Source organism: Natrix helvetica (genome assembly GCF_964273705.1).
Source record: "Natrix helvetica genome assembly, chromosome: 3".
In the NCBI taxonomy this organism is placed as follows: Eukaryota; Metazoa; Chordata; class Lepidosauria; order Squamata; family Natricidae; genus Natrix; species Natrix helvetica.
In genome coordinates this window covers 46,327,325-46,354,351 of record NC_138549.1, presented here as the reverse complement: position 1 = coordinate 46,354,351, position 27,027 = coordinate 46,327,325, and the positions used below count along the sequence as shown (strand labels likewise).

The following is a 27,027-nucleotide window of genomic DNA, read 5'->3' as shown; positions in this document are numbered from 1 at the left end:
CTATGGAAGAGTAAACAATGCAAGCTACTGTTTGCTCTAGCACCACCTCCTGATATCTCTGAGGAGTTCCACAATCCTCAGAAGCAAATCTCTGGAAGACACAGGAAGCTGCAGTGGGGAAGTAGAATAAACAAGCCTTGCAGTTCTCTGCTCCCAATTTGTTCCCATCTAAGGAACTTGGATCTTTAAGGCATTGTCTCAGTGACTGTCTAACCCAGACGAGGAAAAAATGATAATGCATACCTGTCCTCCCTTTCACTGCTTAGTACTGCCGCAGATGATACTTCAACTGCTTCTTTCTCAGCCTTCTGACAGAAAGAAGAGAGTTGTTAACTTGGTTTATAAAGAGCCTCTGGAACATCCCTATGAGGCAGAGCATTTCAAACATTTAATCTGTGTTCTACATTGGAACTCAGATAATTTCTAGGGACCAGTGGGATAAATAGAATTTTGAGGGTAGGGCTATTTATTATTTATCTACTAAACTGTAACAGTTGTTAAGAGGAAATTCATGTAAAAACTGAAAATATTGGAGACAGTGAAAAAATTATATGACTAAACAAATAGCTTTCAGTTAACTACACTTGTTTTAAGTCTAAATATTTAAATCCAAGTATCCAAAAATTATATAAAGCAAGCAAACTAACAACTATCAGTCAACTACACCTGTTAAATCTAAGTTTTTACAGTCATACAAATCCTTGCCATAATTTTTTACCATCCACCTCAGACTTCTGAGGAAACAACAACTGAACAAAAAACTTTTGGTGATCTTCTACCGCTGCACCATAGAGAGTATTAACTTACTGCACTTGTGTCTGGTTTGTCAATTGCACAATGGCAGATAGGACAGTACTCCAGAGGGTTAATGTCATTGACCAGAGGATCATTGGTTGCCCTCTCCCCTCTTTGGAAGAGTTTATATCTCCCGCTGCTTTAAGAAAGTTCAAAACATTCTTAAAAATCCATCTCATCCTTTTTTTGAACTATTACCATCTGGTAGATAGTGCAAGATAATAAAAACAAGGACAAATAAGCTGAAAAACAGCTTCTATCCCAGGGCAGTAACTATACTGAATTCTACTGTATAGTGCAATATTAATGCAATATCGGTTTTCAATTCAATTGTATAGAATGTGAAGGATGTTTGTTTGTATTTTATTTTTATAATTATAATGTACACTGAAGATGACATTTAATTTCATTGTACAATGTTGTGCAATGACAATAAAATAAACTAAGATGCAAAAAATATGACAAAGCAAAGATGAAAAAAAATTATTTCAGTTCTAGTTTGACAATATTTCATGGAATGGTTAATGCAAGGAACAGTAAAAAAAGATAAGGAACTAAATGGTAATTGGCTTTCTTTCCGCTTCAAAACTGAACTTCAGAATTTGGAATGTCTTATTATTGACCTTGTATGCTCACCACCTAAGCTAACATTAAAAAATAAAATAAAATAAAATAAAAGATTAGTGAAATGAGCCAAACTACTGTAAATTGTCAAAGGATGTTTGAAAAGATTCCATTAAAATCAATTAATGCTTTGGTGAAGCCATATACATTCTGGAATTCATATCTGGTATTCTCTTATCTGTAGATAGTTTTGGATTGTGTAAGATTTGGTCTTGCGTTTCTTGAAAAGTAATCAATGAACAATATAACAAATAGCTATGTCAGCAGTTTTATGTTAAAATTCAAATTCAAAGCCTTGTGCTAGAATCTGAGGGCATTATAATCATACCCTGCAATGCAACATGGCCATGAGGAGACAGAACGTTGAACAAGGTACATTCTTCTTCTGAAACTCATTTTTGGTTAGTAAATTAATGAAATTTCTAACAAAAAAATTATGTTTAGCTATTTTAGTCCAAACCATATTCTATCGTTTCTTTTCTTGTGTAACAAAAATATGTACGTGCAAACATTCATTTTTGAAAAATATCACCCAGACTAAATGCTATAACTACTTGTAGCTGCTTCAGTGGTGGGATTCAAATAATTTAACAATCGGTTTTCTGCCCTAATTATTTCTTCCAACAACCAGTTCACAAAACTGCTTGGAAACTGAACAACCAGTTGTCCTGAAGTGGTGCAAATGACTGAATCCCACCACCGCTGCTGCCGCTATAATAGCTAATTGTGTTCTGATGCAAGACTGAAAACTAGAAACGTGGAATGAGTCAGTTTAAGATATAAGATATTTTAAAATTCCTATATTAGACTGAATTATACAAGTCATTCATATTTAGTCATCCTAAGCAAACTACAAATGTTTTCCCACAAGATAAAACTTTGGGCTTCACTTTTGATTGGTTAGGTCTAGCAAAGCTTTACTTTAGTGAGAAACGCACTGTACAGCTAGTATGAAATGTATATGACTGTGCTTCTGATATTTTCCAAATTGTTTTATTCATGTTAATTCAAAATATTACCTTTTTTCCCCGTTCTTTATCTTGATTCTGCTGTATTATTTTCATGTATTTTTCAAGTGGATTGGAAACATCAGCGCCAGAATGTTCTTCAGACTTCAGAGTACTTGTCTGCATATTTGTTACTATTTCATTTTGAATTGCTTCATTCATCTCCAATGATTCTTGGACATGCTTTCAAAAAACATAAAAAAAAAAACATGTAATTGGAGCAAAGTACCTGAACCGACCCAAGTGCTTATATCTCCATCCAATATTTTACCTATTACTATATACACTGCCCTGTGGTAAAGATTCCTTCCAATTTGATATAATCAAAACACCCAAGCATGATTTAATCTCCATTTCTCAGAAAGGCAAGAATCATGACTAGTAGAGCTTGGACCAATACCATGTTGGTTCTGTTAACCACTGAACTTTAAGACCACTTTTTTCGTACTGTTTCTATTCAGTCCATCAGCTGTAAAAATATGATGCTACTCCAGGTCTAATTCATCAAAAGTTGCCGTATAGATTCAGGAAGCAGCCTTTCCTGTCACAGCACCTGCCCTTTGGAACAGCAGACTGGCCACAAGCAGGTTGACTGGAGTTTCAGAAATCTTTATGAACTGGATGGAATCCCTGGCATGTTAGTTTAAGGCTGGGAAATTTTGTTAATTATCATCCCGGTTGTCATTTCTTGTTCTTTCTTGTGCTTTTTATATTTTTCTTTGTTTTGCACTTGGCAGTCTTTTAAACTGCTGTTAAGCCATTCACAGTCACTTCTGCAAAATGGGTACATACACACACACCCATAATTTCGTGGTGGCACATGAATACAGTGAAACTGCATTCTAACATGCAGTATTGCAGGCTAACTCATTGCTCACTGCCAGGAACATCCATAAAAAGTACCGTATTTTTCAGACTATAAGACACACCGGAGTACAAGACACACCATGATTTTGAAGAGGTAAATTTTAAAAAAAAGTTTTTTGTACTCTGCAGGCTTCCCAAACCCTCTGCACACCTCATTTTTTGCAAAAAAAAAGGGGGGGGCATGCAGAGCTTTGGGAGGCTGGGCAGAAACGAGCAAAAAATGGCCTGTTTTTTTTTTGCAAAAATGGGCCACTTTTTGCCAAAAAGGGGGGGCATGCAGAGCTTTGGGAGGCTTGAGAGTGCGCCTGGGGGCTGGAAGGGAACAAAAACGGCCCGTTTTTTGCCCTCCCCAGCCCCCAGAAGCATTTTGCAAGCCTTCCAAACCCTCTGCTTGTCCTTTTTTGCAAAGGGGAGCAGGGTTTTGGTAGGCCAAAAATGCTGTATTCAGTGTATAAGACACACCCAGAGTTTCACCCTTTCTTTGGCATCTTATACTCCAAAAAATATGGTAATCAGCATTCAATTCTCTGACTGAGGCAAGGAGCATTCAAGATAAGAATATCCTAAAGTTAATGGAAGAAAGCTTCACCAACCAATCAGACTGGTGGATGACTTGTTAGGAAATGAATTTTCCAAAGAAATCTATGATAATATTGTTCAATTTGTAATGCTTTGTAAAAAAAAGAGAGAATTAGATCAAGTACTGCTCTGGAAATCTCTGCAGAACAGCATTAGCCACAAAGACAACTGGTATAACCCCTGAAAATTTCAAAAGTTGTATTCTTGAGTTAGCAGGATTTCCAATTCTGTTAGGTAGTAGTATGGGGAGCAGGAAGAAAAGAAGAAAAAATAATAGTAGCCTTGATTCTGCTTCTATCTGTGAAAAATAATTTGGGTTAGAGATGTGGATATTTGATAGTGTTGGCTGGATTGAGTCTTGATGGGCTAAGTGTGACTCAAGATCACAATCTTGATGTTTAATCATCAAGAATATAATTAAATATAAAACCAAAACCCTGATCATGCTATTTTCTTAACTTCAACTATCTCTCCGAAGCCTGCTCAAATTAATGCAAGATAAATTGAATATAATAGGTAGCATGTTGCTTTTGATTTAAACTATTTCTCCAATGGAAAATTGCATAGCTCATTTTTTAAATATTTACATAAGTACATCAAGTGATACACATCAATAAGCAATTCCTTATTAAAAGAAAAATGTGATAAAGGTAAACAAAATGTAATCACTCTATAAGAACACAAGCACTTATTAAATAGACACACACAGAAATCTATACACTATACACATCTATAAATAACACTGCAATGTTATTTATTCTTCCAGCTGTACCCTAAAAAATCAAAATAAATTCTCAGAATCATTATCATTATACTGTTCCATTTTGTACAAAGATATTAGTCAAGAGTTATTCTACAGTTTTGCCTCTGGAACAATATTTAATTGATTTATATGGTCCTCCATCTCACAGTTGCAACTAAAATATTAAAAACAATGGAAAAGCCAGTATTACAAAAAGTGTAAAAACCTAGCCATCAAGAACAAACCTAATAAGCAATAACAATAATATTTTATAGGTTATCTAATCTTCTAACCCCCATGACTCCTATGGACTATGCCTGTGATGGCAAACCTATGGCAGGCGTGCCGGAAGTGGCATGCAGAGTCATCTCTCTGGGCATGCCAGCTGTTGCCCGTTGCTCTTCTGGATTCTGGCGCACACATGCGCGCTAGCCAGCTGGTGTTCACTCATGCGTGTGCACCAGAAACCAGAAGACCAGGTTACCGGCACACATGCGCATACCGTATACTGGAAGCTCAAGCTTCCCGGCACATGCATGTATGCCAGGGAACTCTTCTGGTTTCTGGCACTCTGCCCCCCCCCCCCCCGTGTGCACACTCTTTTGGCAGGTTCGCCAATATTGGACTATGCTCTATGTTCAGGACACTTCTATTAAGAGCCCTGGTGGCAGAGTGGTTACACTGCCGTACTGCAGGCTACTTCTGCTGACTGCTGGCTGACTGAAATTTGGCAGATCGAATCTCACCAGGTTCAAGGTTGACTCAGTCTTCCATCCTTCTGAGGTGAGTAAAATGAGGACCCAATTTGTTGGAGGCAATATGCTGACTCTGTAAACCGCTTAGAGAGGGCCATACAGCACTGTGAAGTGGTATATAAGTCTAAGTGCTATTGCTATTATAAATATTTGTGAAAATGTAAGAATGAGATACATTACTATTTCCTGATCCGGTTTCTCTGGTTCTCCCTGGTCTCTTTCTGAAGACTTCTCACTTTGTGTTTTCTCTTCTTCGGCATTTTCTTCTTCCCATTCTGACTCCTTTTGTTCTTCATGATGTCTTCCCTCTAGGACAGTGTTCTCTGTTCCACCTAATATACAACAATGCAAATAACTTACATACCACAGAGAGCAATGATTTGCCTATTAGTATGATAAGTTGGATTCCAGAGCCTACACATTCTTATTAGTACTGATCAGTGGTGGGTTCCGGGTGGTACAGCCCAGTATGGCCGTACCAGTAGTAGCCAGGAGCAGTGGCCACCATACCAGTACGGTGGCTCGTTTGGCCCACCTGCCCGCCGGCGTACCATGGCTGTTTATAATTTGACCAGCCCATTGTGCACGCAAGCACAGTGTGCGGCACCTGCGCAACCTCCGCCGAGCAGCTGAGTGTTGCAGGATGGTGGCATCCGCATGCGTGCGCAGCCTGCGTGCCTCTCTAGGACACCTGGCCCCGTGTGCAGCATACCGGCTGCACCGGGGACTGGAACCCACCACTAGTACTGATTGATGATATTTTTACTTTTTCATAATTGCCAATAGGCTTCCTAAACATAATAAAACTTCTATGTGGACTGCAGAATTACTTGGATAGAACCTGGCATCGTCTACATTTAGTTTTTTTGTTTTAAAAGACCTATTGCACCATACGATTTGGGGAACAGTGTTACTGGAAATATTCTGGAGGATTCTCAGAAACCAATTTAGAAAGACAGCCTTTTTAGCTACTAGTTATGAACAGGGAAGACAAGTGCACTGCTGTGACATTATGTCACTAGTATCTACTTTCAACTGTTTCAGGATTGAACACCACTTCATTTATAGCTTAGTACACTTTCAAAATTGCTTTGTGTCTGAATCTTTCCTCTCCAAATATTGGAAACGAATTATCCAAGAGGCAAAAGGTATCATACAAGGGACAAGATAGACAAAGAAATTAAGTGAATTTTCTCCTGAAAACTTTTATTCCATCCACATCAAATATGCCTTCATTACACTGTTACATTTAGCAGTTTCATCACTGAAGTCAAACCTGCTGGAAATGCATTTTACTATTTTATGTGCTTTTCTTTAAAAATATCATTAAATGTTCTTGAAATGCTTATCTTCATAATGTAGATATTAGCCATTTAGTGATGTCTGTCTGTCATAACAGGCAACTGTTCTACAGTGATAAAATATATTTTAGTTCATTAGCAGGAATCATAATTTCATTATGTACTTCCTTAAATGACAGAATTCACTAAGGATAATGCTATAAACCCTTATTTGAACAAAATGTTCATGATTTCACTAATATGGTCTCTCAAGTTCTTAGTATAGCATGTCAATGAAAGATAAATCATCTGTATTCAAGGTTGCCTCCAAACACTATTGTACAGAAATAACAAAAGAACCTGACAATTGAAAAATAATTGCAAACTTTTTTCTTTTTTGCCAATCTTGCTTAGTCTAAAGCTGCAACATATTGAACGCTTCTAGACATAGAAAATTAAATAATTCTTAATCCCTTGCTGTATATAATTTCCCTATTATGTATAGTAACTGCTTATAGAGCAGCATTTAATGTAATTTAAAAACAATTCTACCAAAACCTTCAACTTGTGTGTTTTATAATAAACAAGCCATCTACAAACAAGGCATTCCCAGAAGTGAACTAAAGACGTACTTATCTTCTGCTGTGAAATGCCTGTTGCTGGCATGGGAGTTGGAACATGGTTCCAACTATCTATGTCTCCAGATAGTTGTGACACATCGCTTTTGAACTGTTCTGGAATGTCCTCTTGATCTAGAGAATAAATATATTAAAAAAAACTTCATTATTCTGCAATTATCCAAGCCAGAAAGAAGAATGGAACAGTGTGGGAATGACTAGAGTTCAGAATGCCTAGTATAAGCTATTAATTGTTCCTTCTGGCCAACCTAACAATTACCATAAAAATGAATAAATCTTCAATGGGTCAGAATGTTCTTTTAATCAGAATCATGGGACTGTCTGGCTTGCAAACTAGTTTTTACAATACATTTGTTAGTCAAGTAGGTGACTCTACGAATTCAATGTAGACTTCATTTGTTTAAAATGAGCCACAATAAAAATAAAAACAGTTTGCATTACTTCCTACAGTATTTCTTCTTTTATGTGTCATTTCAACTACAGTACAATCCTACTGAATATTTACATTATTGTTATAGGAGGTATGATAATGTAGCAGCCTCTAAAATTGATCTATAGGTTCAAATCTTGAGCCACGCTTGGGATACCAGCACCACTTACATGTACCTACTATAGGTTTCATAATCTTTGGCCAAATCTATTTAAATTCTATCCCTGTAACAAACATGTGCATTTTGTGCATATACCTGTTCTTTTACTTTTGTGAAAATAAATTCCTCCAAAATTGCATTTAATTAGTGTCATAGCTTTCCTTTTTCCTTATTTCTTGCAGTTACCATATTTTTCAGAGTATAAGACGCACCAAGGTTTTGAAGATGCAAATTAAAAAAAAAAGTTTTTGCACTCTGCAAACCTCCCCAAAACGGTCTGTTTTTCACCAAAACGGGCCTGTTCCCCCCCCCCCCCAAAAAGGGCATGAATAGCCCTTAGGTGGCTTGTAGTGTTGCGGGGGGGGGGGGGGCAAAATGAGCAAAAAATAGCCCATTTTGTTGTCAAAAAAGGGCATTAGGAAGCTTATACAGTGCTCCTGGGGGCTGGGGAGGCAAAATTGAGCAAAAAATGATCCAATTTTTGCTCAGTTCTTTTTTCTTTTTGCCCCCAGGAGTTCTCTGAAAGTCTCCTACAAGCTATGCACGACCATTTTGGTGAAGGACCGGGGCTTCAGGAGGCAAAAAAATGCTGTATTCAATGTATAAGACGCACCCAGATTTTCAGCCTCTTTTTTGAGGGAAAAAGGTACGTCTTATTCTCCGAAAAATACGGTAACACAAATCCTACCTTCCATTTTCAAATAATGTTCCTCTTGTACACTGCATTTTATAATTTTTCAGACAGATGCTTCTATTCTTTCATCTCCAAATTCTGACATTTATTATTTCTCTCCCACAATACTTTTTTGACCTTGATTTAAGCTTTCAATAATACTCTATGACAGCTCCATAGATTTTACTTATTTCCTTGGGTACTAATATCATAATATCACTAACACTATATACCTCTTAAGCCAGGAAGAAGCGTCATGCTTCTCACATATAAAACCAGTTTTACTCTTACCATTATAGATACATGATATTAATTCTCAAGCAATAGTAAACTTTAGGGCCGTGATGGCGAATCTATGGCACGCGTGCCACAAGTGGCACGCGGAGCCATTTGTCAGGGCACACGAGGCGCTGCCCTGTCAGCTGGCCAGCGCGCATGCGCGCGCTGGCCAGCTAAGTTCACCTTTTTAAAAGCTATTTTTCGCCTTCCCCAGGCTCCAGAGGCTTTATAGGAGCCTGGGGAGGGCGAAAAGAGCCTCCCCCACCCCCCCCGGAGGCTTCCGGGTTGCTCGGAGGGTCGTTTTAAGCGTTCCGAAGGCTTTAGGGACCGTCCGAGGCTTCCTTGATGCCTTCGGAGCGCTTAAAACGACCCTCCGAGCAACCCGGAAGTCACTTCCGGTTTGCTCAGAGGGTGGTTTTAAGCGCTCCGAAGGTTTCAGGGACCGTCCGAGGCTTCCCTGATGCCTTCTGAGCGCTTAAAACGACCCTCCGAGCAACCCGGAAGTCACTTCCGGTTTGCTTGGAGGGTGGTTTTAAGCGCTCCGAAGGCTTCAGGGACCGTCCGAGGCTTCCCTGATGCCTTCTGAGTGCTTAAAACGACCCTCCGAGCAACCCGAAAGTCACTTCCGGTTTGCTCGGAGGGTGGTTTTAAGCACTCCGAAGGCTTCAGTGAAGCCTCTGGACAGTCCCTGAAGCCTCCGGAGGGTCTCCGGGGGGTTGGGGAAGGCTCTTTTCGCCCTCCCCAGGCTCCTATAAAGCCCCTGGAGCATGGGGAGGGCAAGAAAAACATGTAAAAATGGGGGGGTCGTGCATTTTGCGCGCATGCTCACTGGGGGGTCATGCGTTGCATTATGGGTGCGGTTTGCCCGCACTCGACCTCCCTGCGCTCCCCCCACTTGTGGCACGCGAGCCAAGAAAGGTTCGCCATCACTGCTCTAGGGGATGTAGGCTGGTTTTCTATCACATTTCTATCACGTTAAAGAGGCAGAATATATAACTTCCAATTAAAAGGAATTAAAAGACATTTTTTTGTTTATCTAAAAGAAAGTTTAAATATTACCAAAAGCCAAAAAAAAAATGTTCAATTTTTAATGCTCAAAAGCATAGTCACTGATTCTTAGAATTAAAAATCTTACAATATAAAGAAGAAACTTACCATCACTAATAGGATTGTGGTTTCCTTGGTCTTCATCCAAAAACTTGACAGGAACTTCAGTGTTGCTAATATTTTGATGATTCTCTAGTTCTTGATATAGACTAAAAAAAAATTGATTTAAGAAAACTATAGACTGTAAAGTTAGTCAAATCTAAAAAGAAAATATATGTAAAAGAAATATATGCCCATGTGAATTACTACCTTAAGCTGATATAATCATTTTCAATTGAAATTGTTTTCCCCTGATTTATAAGCACTCTAAAAGAAGTTGCATATATCCAATGCAATGGGAAGGGAGGATTACTAGAATATGAATTGCCAGGACAAAAGTATCCCTAAGAATAGTTAAAATGAATAAACCAAATGAAGCTGACAAGGAATAGTCTGTGATATTTTACCAACTCTGAATGATAAAGATGACTCATGGATAACCTCAAATTATAACTAGAGAAATTTAAGCATATTTCCATAGTCTAGAGAATAATGTATATAGTAAGGCAAATACAACTATATTAAGTATCAAATACTTCAGCTAAGTGAATTTCCTGAAACAACCTGATGTTGGATAACCATTTGTCTGAAGTGGTGTAGGGTTTCCTGCCTAAGCAGGGGTTAGACTAGAAGACCTCCAGGTCCCTTCCAACTCTGTTATTATATATATTATATAACCTTTGATTAAGAGTAACTGAAAAAAACAGGTGTCATTCGGTTAAAATTTCTAAAACAATTACCTCAACTTTTGTTTGTTAGGAAGTGGGGATGAACAAGCTGAATCAGGAGATGCACAGTCTCCTATTCTTAAAATAGGAGACAGAGGCTGATTAACATTCTCAAGAGGAACCACAAGAGATGAGCCAGTGATATCTACAAAGCAGAAGTCAACTGTTTAGTCTCATACAATAGTCTTACTCAAGTAACATACCTGCCATCACAGAAAATGCACATGGCTTATGATGGCTGAAAAATGGCAGAATAATTTAAAATGAGCACACATGCAGGTATTATTGGTTCTGGAACATGCATGACATTTTGAAACATTGGTACACTATACACTATTTGGAAGTAAACATTTAATTGTGATATAAGACAGTAAATTATTTCACTTCCTTAATTTCAACTTTAACTAGATGTATATATTAGGCAACGGAATTTATTAAAATTGAAACATTCTACAGATAGTTCTTGACTTATGACTTATGACGAATCACTCAGCAATTGTTCAAAATTATAGCAATTTCCTAGAACTGCTTACAATCCAGTTCCAAAGATCCAATGTTCATGTGATTGCATTTTGGTTGCTTGGCAACTTTTTTTTCCAGAGAAAAGTCATAAATTTGTGGTTTCTGGTACAAAATATCCATAGACTACAATATAAAGGTTCACTTAAGGACTGCAGCTTTTGCTTAATGGCTTTGCTTAATGTAAAAAATAATGTATAAAATCAGGCATGGTCATGTGATAACCTACTTAATGACTGCCACAATTTACGACTGTAATTTTGGGCTCAATTACATTCCTAAGTCAAGAATTACCTATATGCAGTGATTATGTGAAGACAAACATTCCTATACTGCAGGAAATGTATTGAAATAGTGCTCCCATTCCAGCAGTGAGTGGGAATTTGGAAATAATCTATCAAAGAGAGTAATGAATTATGACAAAAACTTTGATATCAATAATGCTTGCAACTCACACCAAAGCAACCAAATTTTGTAATTGTATCCAATTGCATACCTTCATTAAACAGATTTTTACTGATGTTCCGCCTTGCTTTGGAAGTAGGAGTAGAAGAGAGACGCCTGGAAGGTTTCTTTGGAGTGGCACTAAAACGAGTCTCACTTCCTGGTGCCCAGGTATAGCTTTTACTCTTTTGAAAGTGAAAGGAATGTTCCTGAGACACTGAATTCTCCTGTGTAGATCTCTTTCTTTGCTGAGATGCTAGGATACAGTTACGTGGTGATTGGGAAGATGATGGAATCTTTGTTGAGTCAATTGCTCTTTGAGTGACTTTGTGCTGGTAATTCCTGTAGGCCTCTTCCAAGTACTCGGCTTCTCTTTCCAGTTCTTTTATCCTAGCTTTTGTAGTAGCTACAAATTCTAAGTCAGAATCTGGCGACGTGTTGAATTTTACAATGTGATTATTATGACTGGGACCTGAATTCATTCGAACGCCGGTCACAGGCTGAGTTTTCAAGAAAGCCCGATCTATATATATATCATGCGGAACAACCTTATCATCAATCAAGTCAATGACTGAACGATCAACCAGAGAAGGCTTAGGATTCCGATACACCTCATTCTGTAGGGCTGGATAACCAACAGTTTCATATAGAAATAAAAAAAAATATTTTTAAAGAAAAGTTGTAAGTGTTAATGTTGATTTGGTCATATAGTTAACACATAAACACAACCTGTGCATTTGAAATCTATCTTAATATTTTTATATATATATTTTCTACACCCAAATCCAAATAGAAAAAAATTAGCCAAAGTCAGGGTGATGACACAAAATTCTAAATAAAACTGAAAATATCATAGTCATGGTAACAAGACATGCAATGCAATGTAATGTAATCCTTTCGCAGATAAAGGCTGCTTCTACTCATAGCAAGGGAAGCTCCCTCATATCTTAGTCAATACCTGAGAATCCCTTCAGCTCATCCTCTTAGAACTAACACATGAAGGGTCTGCAGTGAGACGAAAGATTTGAAAACCCTGCTTGGAAAAACTAGCCATTAGCCATTAGAATCTATTCTGGGTTCTCTACGAATCAACCCTAACTCCCTAAGATTGAATGAAAGCAGATTTAGCATTCAGCAAAGTTAGTTAGTTGACTGTGTCTTTAAGGCACAAAAAGAAAAAAAAAGCATGCTAATATGTTTTTAATACAGCATTTGTCCCCCTTTCCTCAAAGTAGTTTGCCATAGATTTTTGCAAAGCAGGCCCAAAGTCTTGTTTGTGCAAGCTTATGAACACAAAACTTTCAAAATATATACTCCCAACAACTACCCAGCTCTGCTTTGGACACAGGGTACATGTGCTGCCCCAGAACAGTACAGAATTTTTGTTAGTTCCTTTCATTTCTGTGTTGGGCAGACCAATAAAATCTTAAAAGTCAAATGAAGAACTAAACTACAAGCTGAAATGTTAGAAACCAGAGGGCAGTTTTGAATGATTTCAAAATTAATTTTTGGAAATAAGGAAGCTATCTTTGAATTTAAAAGACCTTTTATAAGAATTGCTCCTAGCCCAAATTATTTCCCAAAGTCCCGTAATGAGGCGGTGTTCTTGCAATAAATAATTATATCCAAGAAACAATACTTCCTTTTAAAAGAGGGCAATCATTCATTATGCATATAACATTTCAATAATTACATTTTCTTGCTATTTAGTTAATAAGTTGTGGCAAAAAATAATCTACATGTTTAAATAAAATTCCCTCAAATTTGTATCAAATAAAACAGAAAGAGGCTTGAGTTTAAAGGCAAAAAGATGTGAGAAATCAAAACATTCAAACCTGTCTGTGTTTGCTTCCATTGTAACTTTAATTCTTCTATCTGTACATTTAACTTCCTGATGGTATTTTCATAGTCTGACAACTGAGCCTTTAACTGTACAGAGTGTTCCATCTGAAAACATTACAAAGAAAAATTGACTTAAAAATACAAAGGAGTTATTAATACAAATAAGACTAATAACAACTCACCCTGGAAGCTAGATTATGCTTACATTGCCATTTTTCTCTATTGAATGTCTCAGACCGAAATCTGTTCAAAAATTATTTGAGCTATCTGTAAAGCACGGAAAAACCTACCTCCTTTTGTAACTGTTTTTCCAAGACCTGTTTGTGAGTTTCAGATTCCCCACATTCAAGCATTTTGGCATGTTCCATTCTTTTTAACTCTGCCTGAAGGACCTTAAAGTCAGATGACAGACGACTCAGCTCTGCAAGTTTAGGAGACTAAAATTATTTTCCTTTAAATCACATCTTGCCTTCACTCTGAAATATCATATTCAAGAAAATATATTCTATCATGTATCCAACTTCATTTTTAGCTTTATGATGTATGGATAAATTATTTTTCAGTATCCATAAAAAATGGTAACATATTTATTTCTAGATCAATCACATATAACATAAAAATACAACAAAAACATCTCACATACGTAGAAAACAAAATAAAAAAAATAATATAGCAGATTTACTGAAGGGAACAGGAAAATACACTGACCTCTTAATTTAATGTAAAGAAAGAAATTTGAGCTACCGTATATGAGCTTTTGTCTCTTGGCCCTACCATCAAATTTGGATATTGCTTAATATTATCTTAGCCTGCAATCTTAGTGTAAGAGAAATCTGAATGTTTTAAATATGAGGCAGATACACCAGGTAAAACAAAAGTATGTACTTTCATGACTGCTAAATAAAATCTGCCTAAGAAGCATATAACAATATGTGACAAACTAACAGGAAGAATGAGATATGCACCTCATCTTCTCTGCCTGTAAATTTTTATTGCAGTAATTACTTTAGGCTTGATTCAAAAGAATGACACTAGATTCAACCTGGTCACTGCTGCATATATAAAATACAAATAAATATGTTTCTTCTTTAACAAAGGTTCTAAATATTCCCTTCAGTTTCCTAAAGATACAAGAAACAAATATTTTAATGGTTTGAGGAGAAAAAAAAAGACATTTCCCACTCTCCTTAAAAATATATATGAGATATAATTGTTGTGTGTACAATTCTCCCCAGAATTTAGAATACCATGCTTCACTCAAATAAATGATAGAAAATCACGCTTTAAAGGACAATGTTAACTACACTTCAGTTATAATGCAGCTGTACTTTTGCTATTGCTTCCTGAAACACTAAAAACATCAACTCTTAGGACAGAAGTACAAGAAAGAAAACAAGTATCTCATATCCAATGTAATAATGCTATCATAAATAGTACAAAATTATGGTATCTCTGTAAATCCTTTCCAATAAAACATCAGTTAGAGTATTAGAGTCACACTAACTGTCTTGGAGCTGTAGGTTTTCATTGTGTGCTTCCTCCAGCTGTTGTTCAAGTAGTTTATTTTGTGCTTGACACTCTATTTTCTCCTCTTTCAGTGTAGGATAATCTGAAACGTCTTTCAGTTTTCCAGTCAACAACTCATTCTGTTTGCTTAGTAATAAAACTTGAGCCTTGACTGAATCGATTTCCCGCTAGAAATAAGTTAGAAATAAAATTATCAGACTTGTTCAGAGATTTATAGACTATTCATTTAGCATGTCTAATTCAGAACATGCTAAAACTTCTGTATTTAAATTTCAATTACCTCAAGTTCTTTTGCACGCAAAACAGCTTGGCTGAATTCTTTCTTTTTTGAATTAAGCGCAACAGTCTCTTCATGCAAAAGCATAGCCTTTTCTAATCAGAAACACAAAAAGTTTTAGATTAAATTTATTTTGAAAGTAGATTTACAAGACCAAAAGTTATTTAACTTTTCTTTACTAGGTTACCTTTTTGTTCTCTCTCATTTTCAGCAAACTTTTTTGTCCTGGTTATGTATTCTTCTTTTAATTCAAGTTGATAACTAGAAATAAAATAACATGTTGGCAACTGTTTGAAGACTTAATGTGATGGCAAAGCTAACCTTAGGATGCTTTTGAGTCAATCTTGGCTCTTGTTTATTGCCTGTTCTAGTTCTTACTGATTTTTCTATCCAAAAGAAAACAATGTTGAAGAATGCAAATTTGCCAATCTTCTTTTCTGTCATAAGGTGAATATTAGGATGAATACATTTTGAAAAGAAAATCAACCTGGGCACACGGTACATCAAGAACCTACATACAGTACATGTATCACTACCTACATAAAACTTACAACCATCACTCACAACAAAAGGGAAGTATCATCAAAACTCTTAATAAGTGAGGCAGCATTCCCAACTTAATTTGTGGCTTCTACTTCTAAAAGATTGCTTTTTAAACAAATTCATATCATCCAAATTTAAGTGTTAAATTCTGTTTCAAATCTAGACTTCAAGCAAGTTGTATTTTCTAATACTATATTTATGCCTTTTTATTTCTTTTATTTCTTTGCTTTACATTTCAATCATTCTTATATTTATTTATTTATTTATTAAAATAAAAATGCATTGTCCTCAAAACTCAGTGAAGTTTAATTCTTCATAAATATGCCTAGAATTGTATTTTGGGTTTTTTGCATCAAACTGAATATGAAGAAAAGTCTCAAAATGTCTGTATATTTGCAACGGCAGCATATTATTTTAATCGTAGTACCGGCAGGTAAATAAGGCGACAAGTTTTATTATGGGTTTAAGCTTTTGAAAAATCTACTAACAAATTAAAATCTATGTCCTTCTAAACAGTGCCCATTACTATAGTCCAGGGGTGTCCAAACTTGGCAACTTTAAGACTTGTGGACTTCAACTCACAGAATTCCCCAGCCAGAATTCTGTGAGTTGAAGTCCACAAGTCTTAAAGTTGCCAAGTTTGGACACCCCTGGACTATAGTAATGGGCAAGCATGCTATAGTCTGAGCAAGCAGCATGAAATACGTGTACTCTTGACTGTCAAGAATACCAAAAGCCCTACTTACCCTTCTTCTTCCACCTCCCTCTGACAGATATTTTCATAACATACAAATATAATCCAACTATTTCCCTCTTCTTGATGAGGTGACTTGTTCTCTATACAGGCAGTCCTCTTAATGAGCAGGAATGTTCTTCTATACAGATACTACTTACTCAACGTTCGTAATTGGGACCAGAATTTCCATTATTAAATGATGTGGTTAGCAGGCACACATCACATGACTGCATTGCTTAACAACTGCAGTTTCAGTAGTTCTGAAGTTCTTAAAGAAGTTAAGTTGTAGTCATTGGCAGGACTGCACTGTTGTTAGGTGAGGACCTGATGCTTCTCCTGCTCTGCCATGCTCATCTCCGCTTCAACTCCCCCCACACGCCTATTTCCATCCCCATGTCTGCCCATTTGGCCATCTTGAACTCTATCATCCCTATTGTCTTACCCTCTGCTGACCCCGTTTGTCTGAACCCCACCATACATTCTGCTTCTCCTGCCACTCCAGCTGAATCTTTACCATCTTATTCCTCCCACTGCTGATGAAGCACACCTGGCATAGACCTTTGGGCCTTGTGAAGAGTCACACCAGGCAAGCCTCATCAACAGCAGAAGGAAGTCAATTGCAAATGTCAGCTGGGAACAACGGGGGTGACAGGGAGATTGACATATTGGCAAGGCAGTAGAATCACTGGAGTGTAGGGCATCCAAAAGGGCAGAGATGGGGGGGATGGGTAGATGGGAAGAGTTGAAGTGCACTTTGCGGTCATAAATGTGGGTGGGCTGCCAACATCCAAAATTTGATCATTTGACCCCAAAGTCACTGAAACTGCCATAGCTTTAGGGATTGGTTGTAAATGCCATTTGTTCAGCACCAACATAACTTCAAAGAGTTGCTAAACAAATGGTCATTAAGCAAGGACTACTTGAATACATGTTTAAACATTTTCTACAAACAGGCAAATATATTACTTTAACAGCTCATTCTTCAACTTCTGATCATATGCCTCCTCAATGCTCTTCACATTATTCTCCCGCCGATGAAGAGAATCTTCAACAGTTTTATTCTTTGATTCTTGAAGCTTTTGAGCTCTAGGAAAACAGAAGAAAATGTCTGGTTAGCATCAGAAATGTGTGTGCTCAGGCCTCACTGCAAATGGCAAGGACACCTTTTTTTGGTACAACTACCTTCACCAGTCTTCTCTGTTGTGTCAATATGACATTAGAAGGCATAGTTCTAACTTCCATTTCCAATTCTTTCCTTAGTGTTTGGGAAAACAATATACCCCTCTCCTATCAAAAAATTCCCCCTAAAAAATAAATATTCTCTTCAAGAAACATTTATGATATTTATTAAGATTTACAAAGTAAATTCCTGCCTTTAAATCAAAAGTGGTGAATAGCTTTTCCCTTTTAGAATCAACCAACAGTAGATGGAACAAGCAGTCAAGAAATATGCCTAACACTCAGCAGAGCAATCATGAAAAATATTGGGAAAGATATTTAAATGCAAGTAATATGACTATACTTATAAAGATCAAAATTGTGCAAACCATACTATACTGAAGCAAAAGTTGGACTTTAAAGCTGGATAGAAAAATTATAGCTCTCAGTTTATGAGAGCAATTAGAACCAGAATTTTCACTACTAAGGGATACAAAATCATAATGTTCAACTGCATTGTTTAGGAAGGGCAATCTCTGCAGTCCTGGTTGCCATTATTAACCAATCTCACGTGTCAAATGAAGCAACTTCCTGCTTGCTTCCTACAATAAAACCAGTTTAAGCCTACATGGATTTAAATATAAAGTTAAAGCATGATATTCTTCAAAGCATATAAATATGAATGCTAAATAACATGGGATGAATTGCTACTGGCATCTGTATGACTGAACACTTCATGAAAAACATGTTTCTAATGTATGACTCAATAAATAAAATAGCAAAAACACACAGTAACAGGGAATGACTATCCTTCTAAAGATGTAATATTTATAGCAATACAATTTCATCTGTTTACCATTTCAACTTAAAAGAATCCTTTGAATAATAATAAGAGGGAATAAACATGCTAGATCCAAGTCTTTCTAAAAACATTTGGGGAAACTACAGAGTTCATTGTTTCCCTAACATGTCCTGGTATAACCAAAATGTATGCAGTATTCAACACTGTTTGAATAGTTTTTGTTGTTGCTCAATTGTTAAATCCTGTCTGACTTCATAACCCATGCATAATAGCATGCTAGCCCCTATCTTCCACATTCTCCTGGAGTTTGCCCAAATTATGTTCATTATATCAATGACACTACTGTTTCAATAGCACTTATTGTTTATAATATATTTATATAAAAGCAGTAGTTTAGTCAGAGAATAGAGAGTACATGCCCAATTTTGTTTACATGTTTTTAGTGTTTGATAGAAAGTTAAAGATTAGAAAATCATTTCTACATTTCTGCTACTGAGAGGAAGCAATCAATCAAAAATCTAACCTTGTATACAGAAGAAAAAATCCAGTTATAGACAAAAACATTAGTGTACTAGATGCCTAAACAGATACAAAAAGATTAATTTGCACAAAAGGTGGAGATGAAGAATCAAGGATCAGAATAGAGATTTAGTCTGAGGAAGAACCATCTAAGCAATCTTGTTTTCTGAATCCAAAGAATTATCCCGTTTCTGCTTATTCTTTTCATGAACTTCTGAAATGGAAAGGTTGCCTATATTGAGAAGTTCTATTCTTTCACACATTGATTGCTTGATTTACTGCATTTCGTAATATAGACCAATTTCTTTCACATCTTCTCCATTTTATGCAGTTTAAAATGTCAATTTAAACATGTTATTACAGTATAACCCAGAAAAAGATTCCTATGTTAGGGAGGAAGGTATATACAATAGCACACAATGGTTCCTCAGCAGACTTTCCAGGATCTTTGGATTGTTTCTTAATAAAATGAATCAAACCTTTTTTGTCTATAATAAGGCTGTCAAACTCGCGGACCATGGGCAGATGCGTCATGCACTGGCCACACCCATGCCAGTTTTAGCAAAAGTCACGATACATCATGTGATGCCGCTGTGATCATACGAGTTTGACACCTCTGGTCTAATAAAGTGTGACATTTAGAAAATTAAGATAGGAATCACTTCACAAAAGAAGTATTTCCATTAATTATTTATTAAAACTCACATTTCAAAAGCTTCTATTCTCTTCTTCAGTTCTTCCTCTCGGCTTCTTACTGTTTCAATATCTTTTAGTAAGGTTTGTCTTTGCAAGTAAATTTCCTTTGCATCAATCTGTTAGGAAAAACAGTTTGGGTGATATATCCCTCAAAAACAACAATTTGAAAAAAAACAGGGTGTGTTTGTAATATCAACTTCCATAAGTTCCTACTTCCTTCACTGGTTCATTGATAAACTAAATACTTGGCACAAGAAGATATGGAAATTGCAGCTTAGGTGAAATAACAAGTATGAAGACGGATCAATGAACATGAAACAATGAATTTCAAACCACATAACAAAAAAAAAACTTTTAAGCTTGAAACAAATATTTCAAGTAGTTTGATACATATGTTTCACAATGTCATGTACAAAGTAAAGTTGTTTTGCAATTCTCCTCTCTAAATGGGCTGGAGTTAGGCTTAGTCAGGTGATCTGGGGAGGGAGATCTAGCAGGCATTTTAAAGAACACTATTACTCATGGAATTGTAAAAGATTCATTCTAGAACTGATTATTCTCCAATGATACTGTGATGCTGCATGACTGTCCAAAAAATAAGTCATTCCTATTGTAACTAGAAAGAGAGAGGGAGAGAGAGAGAGAAGACAATTATGTGATTTCTTTATCTGCATCTCTTTCAATCAACCTATAGGAGAAAGGAAGAGTATACTCGTGTTTGAATTCAAGAAAGCATGGGAAAAAGATGAAACAAATGCTTGTAAAAAAAAACCTGCAACGACCTGCCCCAGCTGGTCCCTCAGGAAAGCAAAACTCTTCACTCCATTGAGTTGAATCAAAATAACTTTTTTTCTGAGAGAAAGTGGTTGCAGTAAAATCAGGAGGAATCTCAAGGTCCTGCTTAAAGCACAAAGCAATTCTTCCATTTCCCCAAACCCAACTCCCCTGACCAGTCCACCGGCAGCCAATGTGATGCCACAAGGATGATTTGAGAAGTGCTAGGTAGATAACAGGTCACTCTCAGAGCATGACGGCCTTGGAACCAGGCTGGAAGTGGCTGGGAGAGAGTCTGCTCTGACTCTGAAGACAATCCCCCTCTCTAATTCCCAAGTGGTTACAGCAAAAGCAAAAGCATGCGAAAAATTCCAGCCAGCCAGCCTCCCTCCCTCCCCACCAACAGAATGGCAGGACTCGATGTGGACCTGACAATTTGCCAAATACTGAGAGGTTAGCATTTCATACTATGTTCTACCTCTTCTTGTGATCCTGTGGTGAAATTGGACCAAGACGCTTGTTCTGCATTCTTATTTCAAAAGGTTTTCAAAGTTTTCAAGCCATTTTAAAGTAAGCTTTAAAAAGATTCCCAGAAACTTTGACCATGAGGTAAAATTAATAGAATTAATTTTTTAAAAATTGAAATATTTCATGTTTTCCCAATGCATAGCATCTTGATGGAACAATCCAGACTGGATATTTTCTTGCAAGCCCAAAATAAAATATATTTCCCATTTCTTTCACAACTCTGTTTATCAAATATAGGCCATTAGCTGAATAAATAAATATATCTTCATTTTCCCAGGACAAACTAAACATTAGTAGCATCCCACATAATAAACCACAAGATGACATGTAACCTCATTGAAATCTTCTTAAAAATCCTATTTTTATTATGAGTATCTAATGCACCAGCAACCATGTGTGACATCAGAAACCGAGGCAAAATATATGTAATTACTTTCAGAAACTTTCAGAAAGAACTCCTAATATTGGATAATTCATCAAACTCTTTCATTGCAGAAAATTTCAAAGGATTAGTAACTATGTAGGTTTAGTTTTTTAAAAAAATACCTCTTGCTGTTTATGAAGTCGCTCAATAGCATTTCTTTCTCGAGAAGTCAGAGCCTCTGACTTGGCCTGATGATCTCTTTGAAACTCTTTCCGAAGTTCTGAAATTTCTTTCTGGGATTTTGCCCTTTCATCCATTTTGATTTTGGCAATTTCAACATCCTTGAAGTGTTGTAACTGTAACATTTATAAAACAGAAATTGAAAACATTGAAAACAGGTATGCCAGCCAGAAATCCAACTGCTTTTCCTATACTTCAAGGGTACTGTTCATCTCGTAATTTCTTTAAATTCCTAAATGACATTAACATTTATTTATATGGTATATTTTCAAGTTTTGAGGGAAATTTGAAATAGCAGTGTTCCCCTAGAATTAACAAAGCCATTTATCTTAAAATGCAGGTGTTTAGGGAATACTGTTGGAATCTTAAATTATTTATGCTTCATTTACGCTCAAGAATGGACTATATATCCTCATCTCTGCAGTCTATAACATTTCAGGTATTGGGAAAGAAAAGTATGGAATGGCACAGTTGATTAGAATGTACAGTAGCATTGAAGGCAAACTCTACCCACAGCCAGGAATTTGATCCTGACCAGCAAGGTTGACTCAGCCTTTCATCCTTCCAAGGTTGGTAAAATGAGGATCCATATTGCTGGGGGCAATGTGCTGATTCTGTAGACTGCTTAAGAGAGGGCTGTACAGCACCGGGTAGCAGTACATGCCTAAGTGCTATTGCTATGGAATAAACAGTCACAGAATGAAAAACAACAGGAAAGTTCAGGGATTTGAACATCACTGGGTTACACTAGATACAACTAGTACCGTGTTTCCCCGAAAATAAGACAAGGGCTTATTTTCTTTTGCCCCACAAAATATGGCCTTGGGTTTATTATAGGGGAGGGCTTATTATTTTCTGGGGCAGGCGAGAAGTGAAGCGCGCCTTTTACCTTTCCAGCTCCGTCGCGTTCCTCGCCATTGTGCTCAGGGAAGCGGCTGGTTAAAAAAAAAAACCTTCTCCCGAGTTCAATCAAACTTCTTGAACTTGCGAGAGGTTTTTTTTTTTACCAGGGCTTCCCTGGACACAATGGCGAGGACTGCGACGGACCTGGAAAGGTAAGAGGCGCGCCTCGAGGCCCAACACCGCCCACCTTGCCCCAATGGTAAAGGCAGCCTGCCTGGTTTCCTTCCCTGCTGCCCCTTTAGGGGTGGGGGCGGAGAAGCGAGGCGTGCCTCTTACCTCACTGCATTCCTCGCCCATTCGTCCAGTGAAGTCCCTTGTAAAAAAAAAACCTCATGAGTTCAACTACGGAAGTTTTTTTTTATTACAAGGGGCTTCAATGGGCGAAAGGGCGAGGAACCCGAAGGAGGTGTCAGTCTCTGGTATCTCTAGGATATGCGTCTGTCTTCTCCCCCCCCGCCCCCCTCGCTAAAGGGACATTGATGAAGGGAAGAAGCCAGGCAGCCGTTACTATTGGTGGGGTGGGACAGCAATGCGCCTCGCACCCCATTCCCTCCCGAGCAAAAAGAACAACTCCCACCAAGCCCCAATGATAACGGCTGCCTGGCTGCTTCCCTTCCCCAACCTCCCTTTAGGGAGGGGGTAGCAGTGGGGGGGGGGGAAGCGACGCGTATCTTAGTGCTACCAGAGATTGACAGCTCCGCTGCGTTCCTTGCCGTTTCGTCCAGGGAAGCCCCATGTAAAAAAAAAACCCATGAATTCAACTAGCGAGGTTTTTTTTTAACAAGGGGCTTCAATGGGCGAAAGAACGCAGCGGATCTGTCTATCTCCGGTAGCTCTAGGACACGCGCCTGGCGGCTCCCCCCCCCTACATTGGTAAACGTTGCTACAAATGAGACTCCAAACAAATGATAGAATGGGGGGGGGAACGAAGGCAGAGGACAGAGAATGAAACAGAAAAGGAAGAGAAGGGGGGAGGGAGGGAAGGGAAAGGAAGGCAAAGGACAGAGAAAGAAACATTCTCCCCCCTTCTCTTCCTTTCCTGTTTCTTTCTCTACCCTTTGCCTTCCTTCCCCCCATTCACTTCCTTTGCTCTTTCTTTCTCTGTCCTTTCCCTTCCTTCCCCTTTCTTCCCCCCCCCCATTCTCTTCCTTTCCTGTTTCTTTCTCTGTCCTTTGCCTTCCTTTCCCTTCCCTCCCTCCCCCCTTCTCTTCCTTTTCTGTTTCATTCTCTGTCCTCTGCCTTCGTCCCCCCCATTCTATCATTTGTTTGGAGTCTCATTTGTAGCAACGTTTACCAATGTAGAGAGGGGGAGCCGCCAGGCGCGTGTCCTAGAGCTACCGGAGATTGACAGCTCCGCTGCGTTCTTTCGCCCATTGAAGCCCCTTGTTAAAAAAAACCTCACTAGTTGAATTCATGGGTTTTTTTTTTTACATGGGGCTTCCCTGGACGAAACGGCAAGGAACGCAGCGGAGCTGTCAATCTCTGGTAGCACTAAGATACGCGTCGCTTCCCCCCCCGCACTGCTACCCCCTCCCTAAAGGGAGGTTGGGGAAGGGAAGCAGCCAGGCAGCCGTTATCATTGGGGCTTGGTGGGAGTTGTTCTTTTTGCTCGGGAGGGAATGGGGTGCGAGAGGGATCAGGTGGGGAAGGGGGGGATCGCATTGCTGGACTCTTTTTGCAGCGGACTCTTTTTTTCATGGGACGGAATGGGGCGCGAAGCACTTTGCTTCGCCTGCTGCTCCTTTTGCGCTGGGCTCTTTGCAAGGGAGGGAACAGGGTTTTTTTGAAGTGCATTGCTGCCGCAGGATCGGGACAGAACAGGGTTTTTTTGAAGCGTATTGCTAGCCTACCGCTCTTTTTGCGGTGGGCCCTCTTTTTGCCCGGCAAACTGTACCCGTAGGTACGGCAAGGGCTGTGGGGTGCGTGGGGCATGCCCCCCTCTTCCCACTCCGGTTTGGGGGGGCTTATTTTGGGGGGAGGGGCTTATTTTGGCACATGCTCTGAAAAACCCGATTGGGTTTATTAGCAGGGCGTGGCTTATTTTCGGGGAAACACGGTATTTGTGAGTCATGTTATTTATATATAGCATTTGATTTCAAAATACATATGTTCAGAACATATTTTTACTTTTCCTATAAGCAGGGAACAGGAAAAAAGCACCAGCATGTTGCAGAGGATCTGTTAATACCTCCTTTTGATGAACTACGTCCCTATTTCAAATTGTCTCCTGTGAGAGAAGAAAATATTTGGAGATCCAATTGTAGATTTTCTGAGACCCTCTCAACTGTAGTTGATACTATAGAACGTAACCCAATTAGCTGTCTGTCTGTGCTTTTTATTTTAACAATCATTCAAAGTATTATTTACCTCACATACTCTAAATAAAAGAAAATATTCTCTCTTATAATAGACAAATTCCTTTTATCTATAACATCAATAATTTATGTATTTATTGAATTTATATTGCCGCCTATTCGCACATGGTGACTCAAGGAGGCTTACAGAATATAAAACCTCATTTAAAACAATAAAACTAATAAAAAGAATCAAATAATATAATATAATAAAATCACACACACCCTGCCCTGGTGACAGCAGATCATGAGCCTTTTAATAGGCTCCATCCCACTCTGGGTTCCCCAGGCCCGCTGGCAGAACTAGGTCTTCAGCGCCTTCCGGAAGAGTGCTAGAGTGAGGGCCATTCTAATCTCTGGGGGAATGATGTTACAGAGAGAGGGAACCACCACGGAGAAGGCCCTTCTTTTGGGTCCCACCAGGTGTATCTAAATTAGGGGATGGGACCTGCAACATTCCCTCCCCACTCTGATGGGTTGGGTAGATGTGACCGGCAAGAGACGGTCCCTCAGATAATCTGGTCCCAAGCCGAAGGCTTTTAAAGGTGACAACCAGCACCTTGAATCGCACCTGGAAGCAAATCGGCAGCGAATAATAATGTTAAGTTCAATAAATATTGATCCTTTACTTTTCTTCTTTGGGTTTTATTTTCTTAAGGAAAACCCAGTCATAAAAACGAGACAAATATAAAACAACATAGGCATGAATATGAATATATGAAATTACAATAATTTCATATAGCTCTAACTATCACTTTTCTCCTTTCCAGCTGTCATTACCTTTTGCGACATTTCTGCTTGCAGCTGCTGTTCTATTTCTCTTTTATATTCAGCAAGTTTTACATGAAAAGACTCAGATAAATGACGCTGAGGATACATGTCTGCAAACTGTTCATCAATTAGGTGAAGTTTCTCAGCTACAAAAACAAAATATATGAAGTGTTCCATTACTGAGGTATAAAAGTCTTTAGTAAAAAATATCGAAAGGAGAAGAAAATGAAACTAAATTATTTTGGTATTTCTTCTTATATTCATATAGCGTAGTATGATACAGAGGTTGAAAACAGAACTTAAAATGCAGACAAATTTAGAAAACTGGCTTAATGCACAGATGAGAAGCTGAGCAATGGAATTCTTCAGAGAAATAGATGTTTGGGGGGATCATGTGAACAGATGCCATGATTTAATCTTACAGTACCATATACTGTATATGACAAAGGGAGCAAGAAGAAGAATTCTGCTACTCATCCTGTAAAAAAACTGTCTGCAAAGCAACACCCAGTGTCAGCATTAATAAAAGATCATTGTGGAGCCCTTGGTGTTCCCTGAAAGATAATTGTGGAGCCCTTGGTTGTTTGCTTGCAGATGTTTCATTACCTGACTAAGTAACACTATCCGTGCTGGGGAATGTGGGATTTGCTCCTTGTTTATATACAATAACTTGCAAGCTACTGTATGGAGCAAACTAAATACTCGCTAGCACTGATGTTACCTGGTTAATAATGAAATGTCTGCAAGCAAACCACCAAGTTCAAAGAGTATCAAGGATTACACAGTTCAATCCTGAGCTACAGATATTCTCTTCTATTGGAACATAACCTCCATTTACAAACTGTAATATATCCATGTTTTAACAAAAATAAGGCAAATGCAATTGAGGACTGAGAGGTACCTGTACACGTTTCAATACTAAAATGCCTAAGAGGTTTTGGCCCTCATCTAAAATCCTGCTAAAGAATATACACACATCCACTGAAGCAACATAGATAATTTGCTGAGTTGCCTGAGGATAAGTTAATTATAGTACTAAACTTACCAAGAGATTCTTTGTAAAGTGCTGAACTTGTCTGAGTTTCTGCACTACAGGTCTCCTTACAGAAATTGTATTCCACCAATTCTGTTAATATCTGTATAAGAAAGCCTTGGAGAAGTACAATTAATAACACATCTATCTCTCATAAGGAGACTATCAGAAAAGAATGATATGCTATAACAGAGTCCCAAACTCTGGGCCGCAGACTGGCACCGGTCTGTAGCCCAATAGGAACTGGTCTGTGCAAGCAAGCGAAGCCCACAGGTGGGATCCAGACTGTGTGAA

General features: G+C 38.1%; 1 protein-coding gene across 2 annotated transcripts in view; it reads right to left on the bottom strand.

Annotated features, from left to right (window-relative positions):
• OFD1 (OFD1 centriole and centriolar satellite protein) overlaps nt 1-27,027 on the bottom strand; it is a 34,962-nt gene that overhangs the window by 3,072 nt on the left and 4,863 nt on the right. For both annotated transcript variants that reach the window (XM_081948445.1, XM_081948446.1), the window contains exons 6-22: nt 26,746-26,850; nt 25,710-25,846; nt 21,615-21,788; nt 19,776-19,882; nt 17,558-17,677; nt 15,500-15,573; nt 15,316-15,407; nt 15,013-15,202; nt 13,799-13,929; nt 13,502-13,613; nt 11,719-12,291; nt 10,716-10,848; nt 9,985-10,085; nt 7,282-7,401; nt 5,550-5,701; nt 2,439-2,609; nt 244-308 (exon numbers count right to left, since the gene is read on the bottom strand). In XM_081948445.1, the coding sequence (XP_081804571.1) occupies nt 244-308; nt 2,439-2,609; nt 5,550-5,701; nt 7,282-7,401; nt 9,985-10,085; nt 10,716-10,848; nt 11,719-12,291; nt 13,502-13,613; nt 13,799-13,929; nt 15,013-15,202; nt 15,316-15,407; nt 15,500-15,573; nt 17,558-17,677; nt 19,776-19,882; nt 21,615-21,788; nt 25,710-25,846; nt 26,746-26,850 (2,557 nt within the window). The remainder of the gene's footprint in view (nt 1-243; nt 309-2,438; nt 2,610-5,549; nt 5,702-7,281; nt 7,402-9,984; nt 10,086-10,715; nt 10,849-11,718; nt 12,292-13,501; nt 13,614-13,798; nt 13,930-15,012; nt 15,203-15,315; nt 15,408-15,499; nt 15,574-17,557; nt 17,678-19,775; nt 19,883-21,614; nt 21,789-25,709; nt 25,847-26,745; nt 26,851-27,027) is intronic.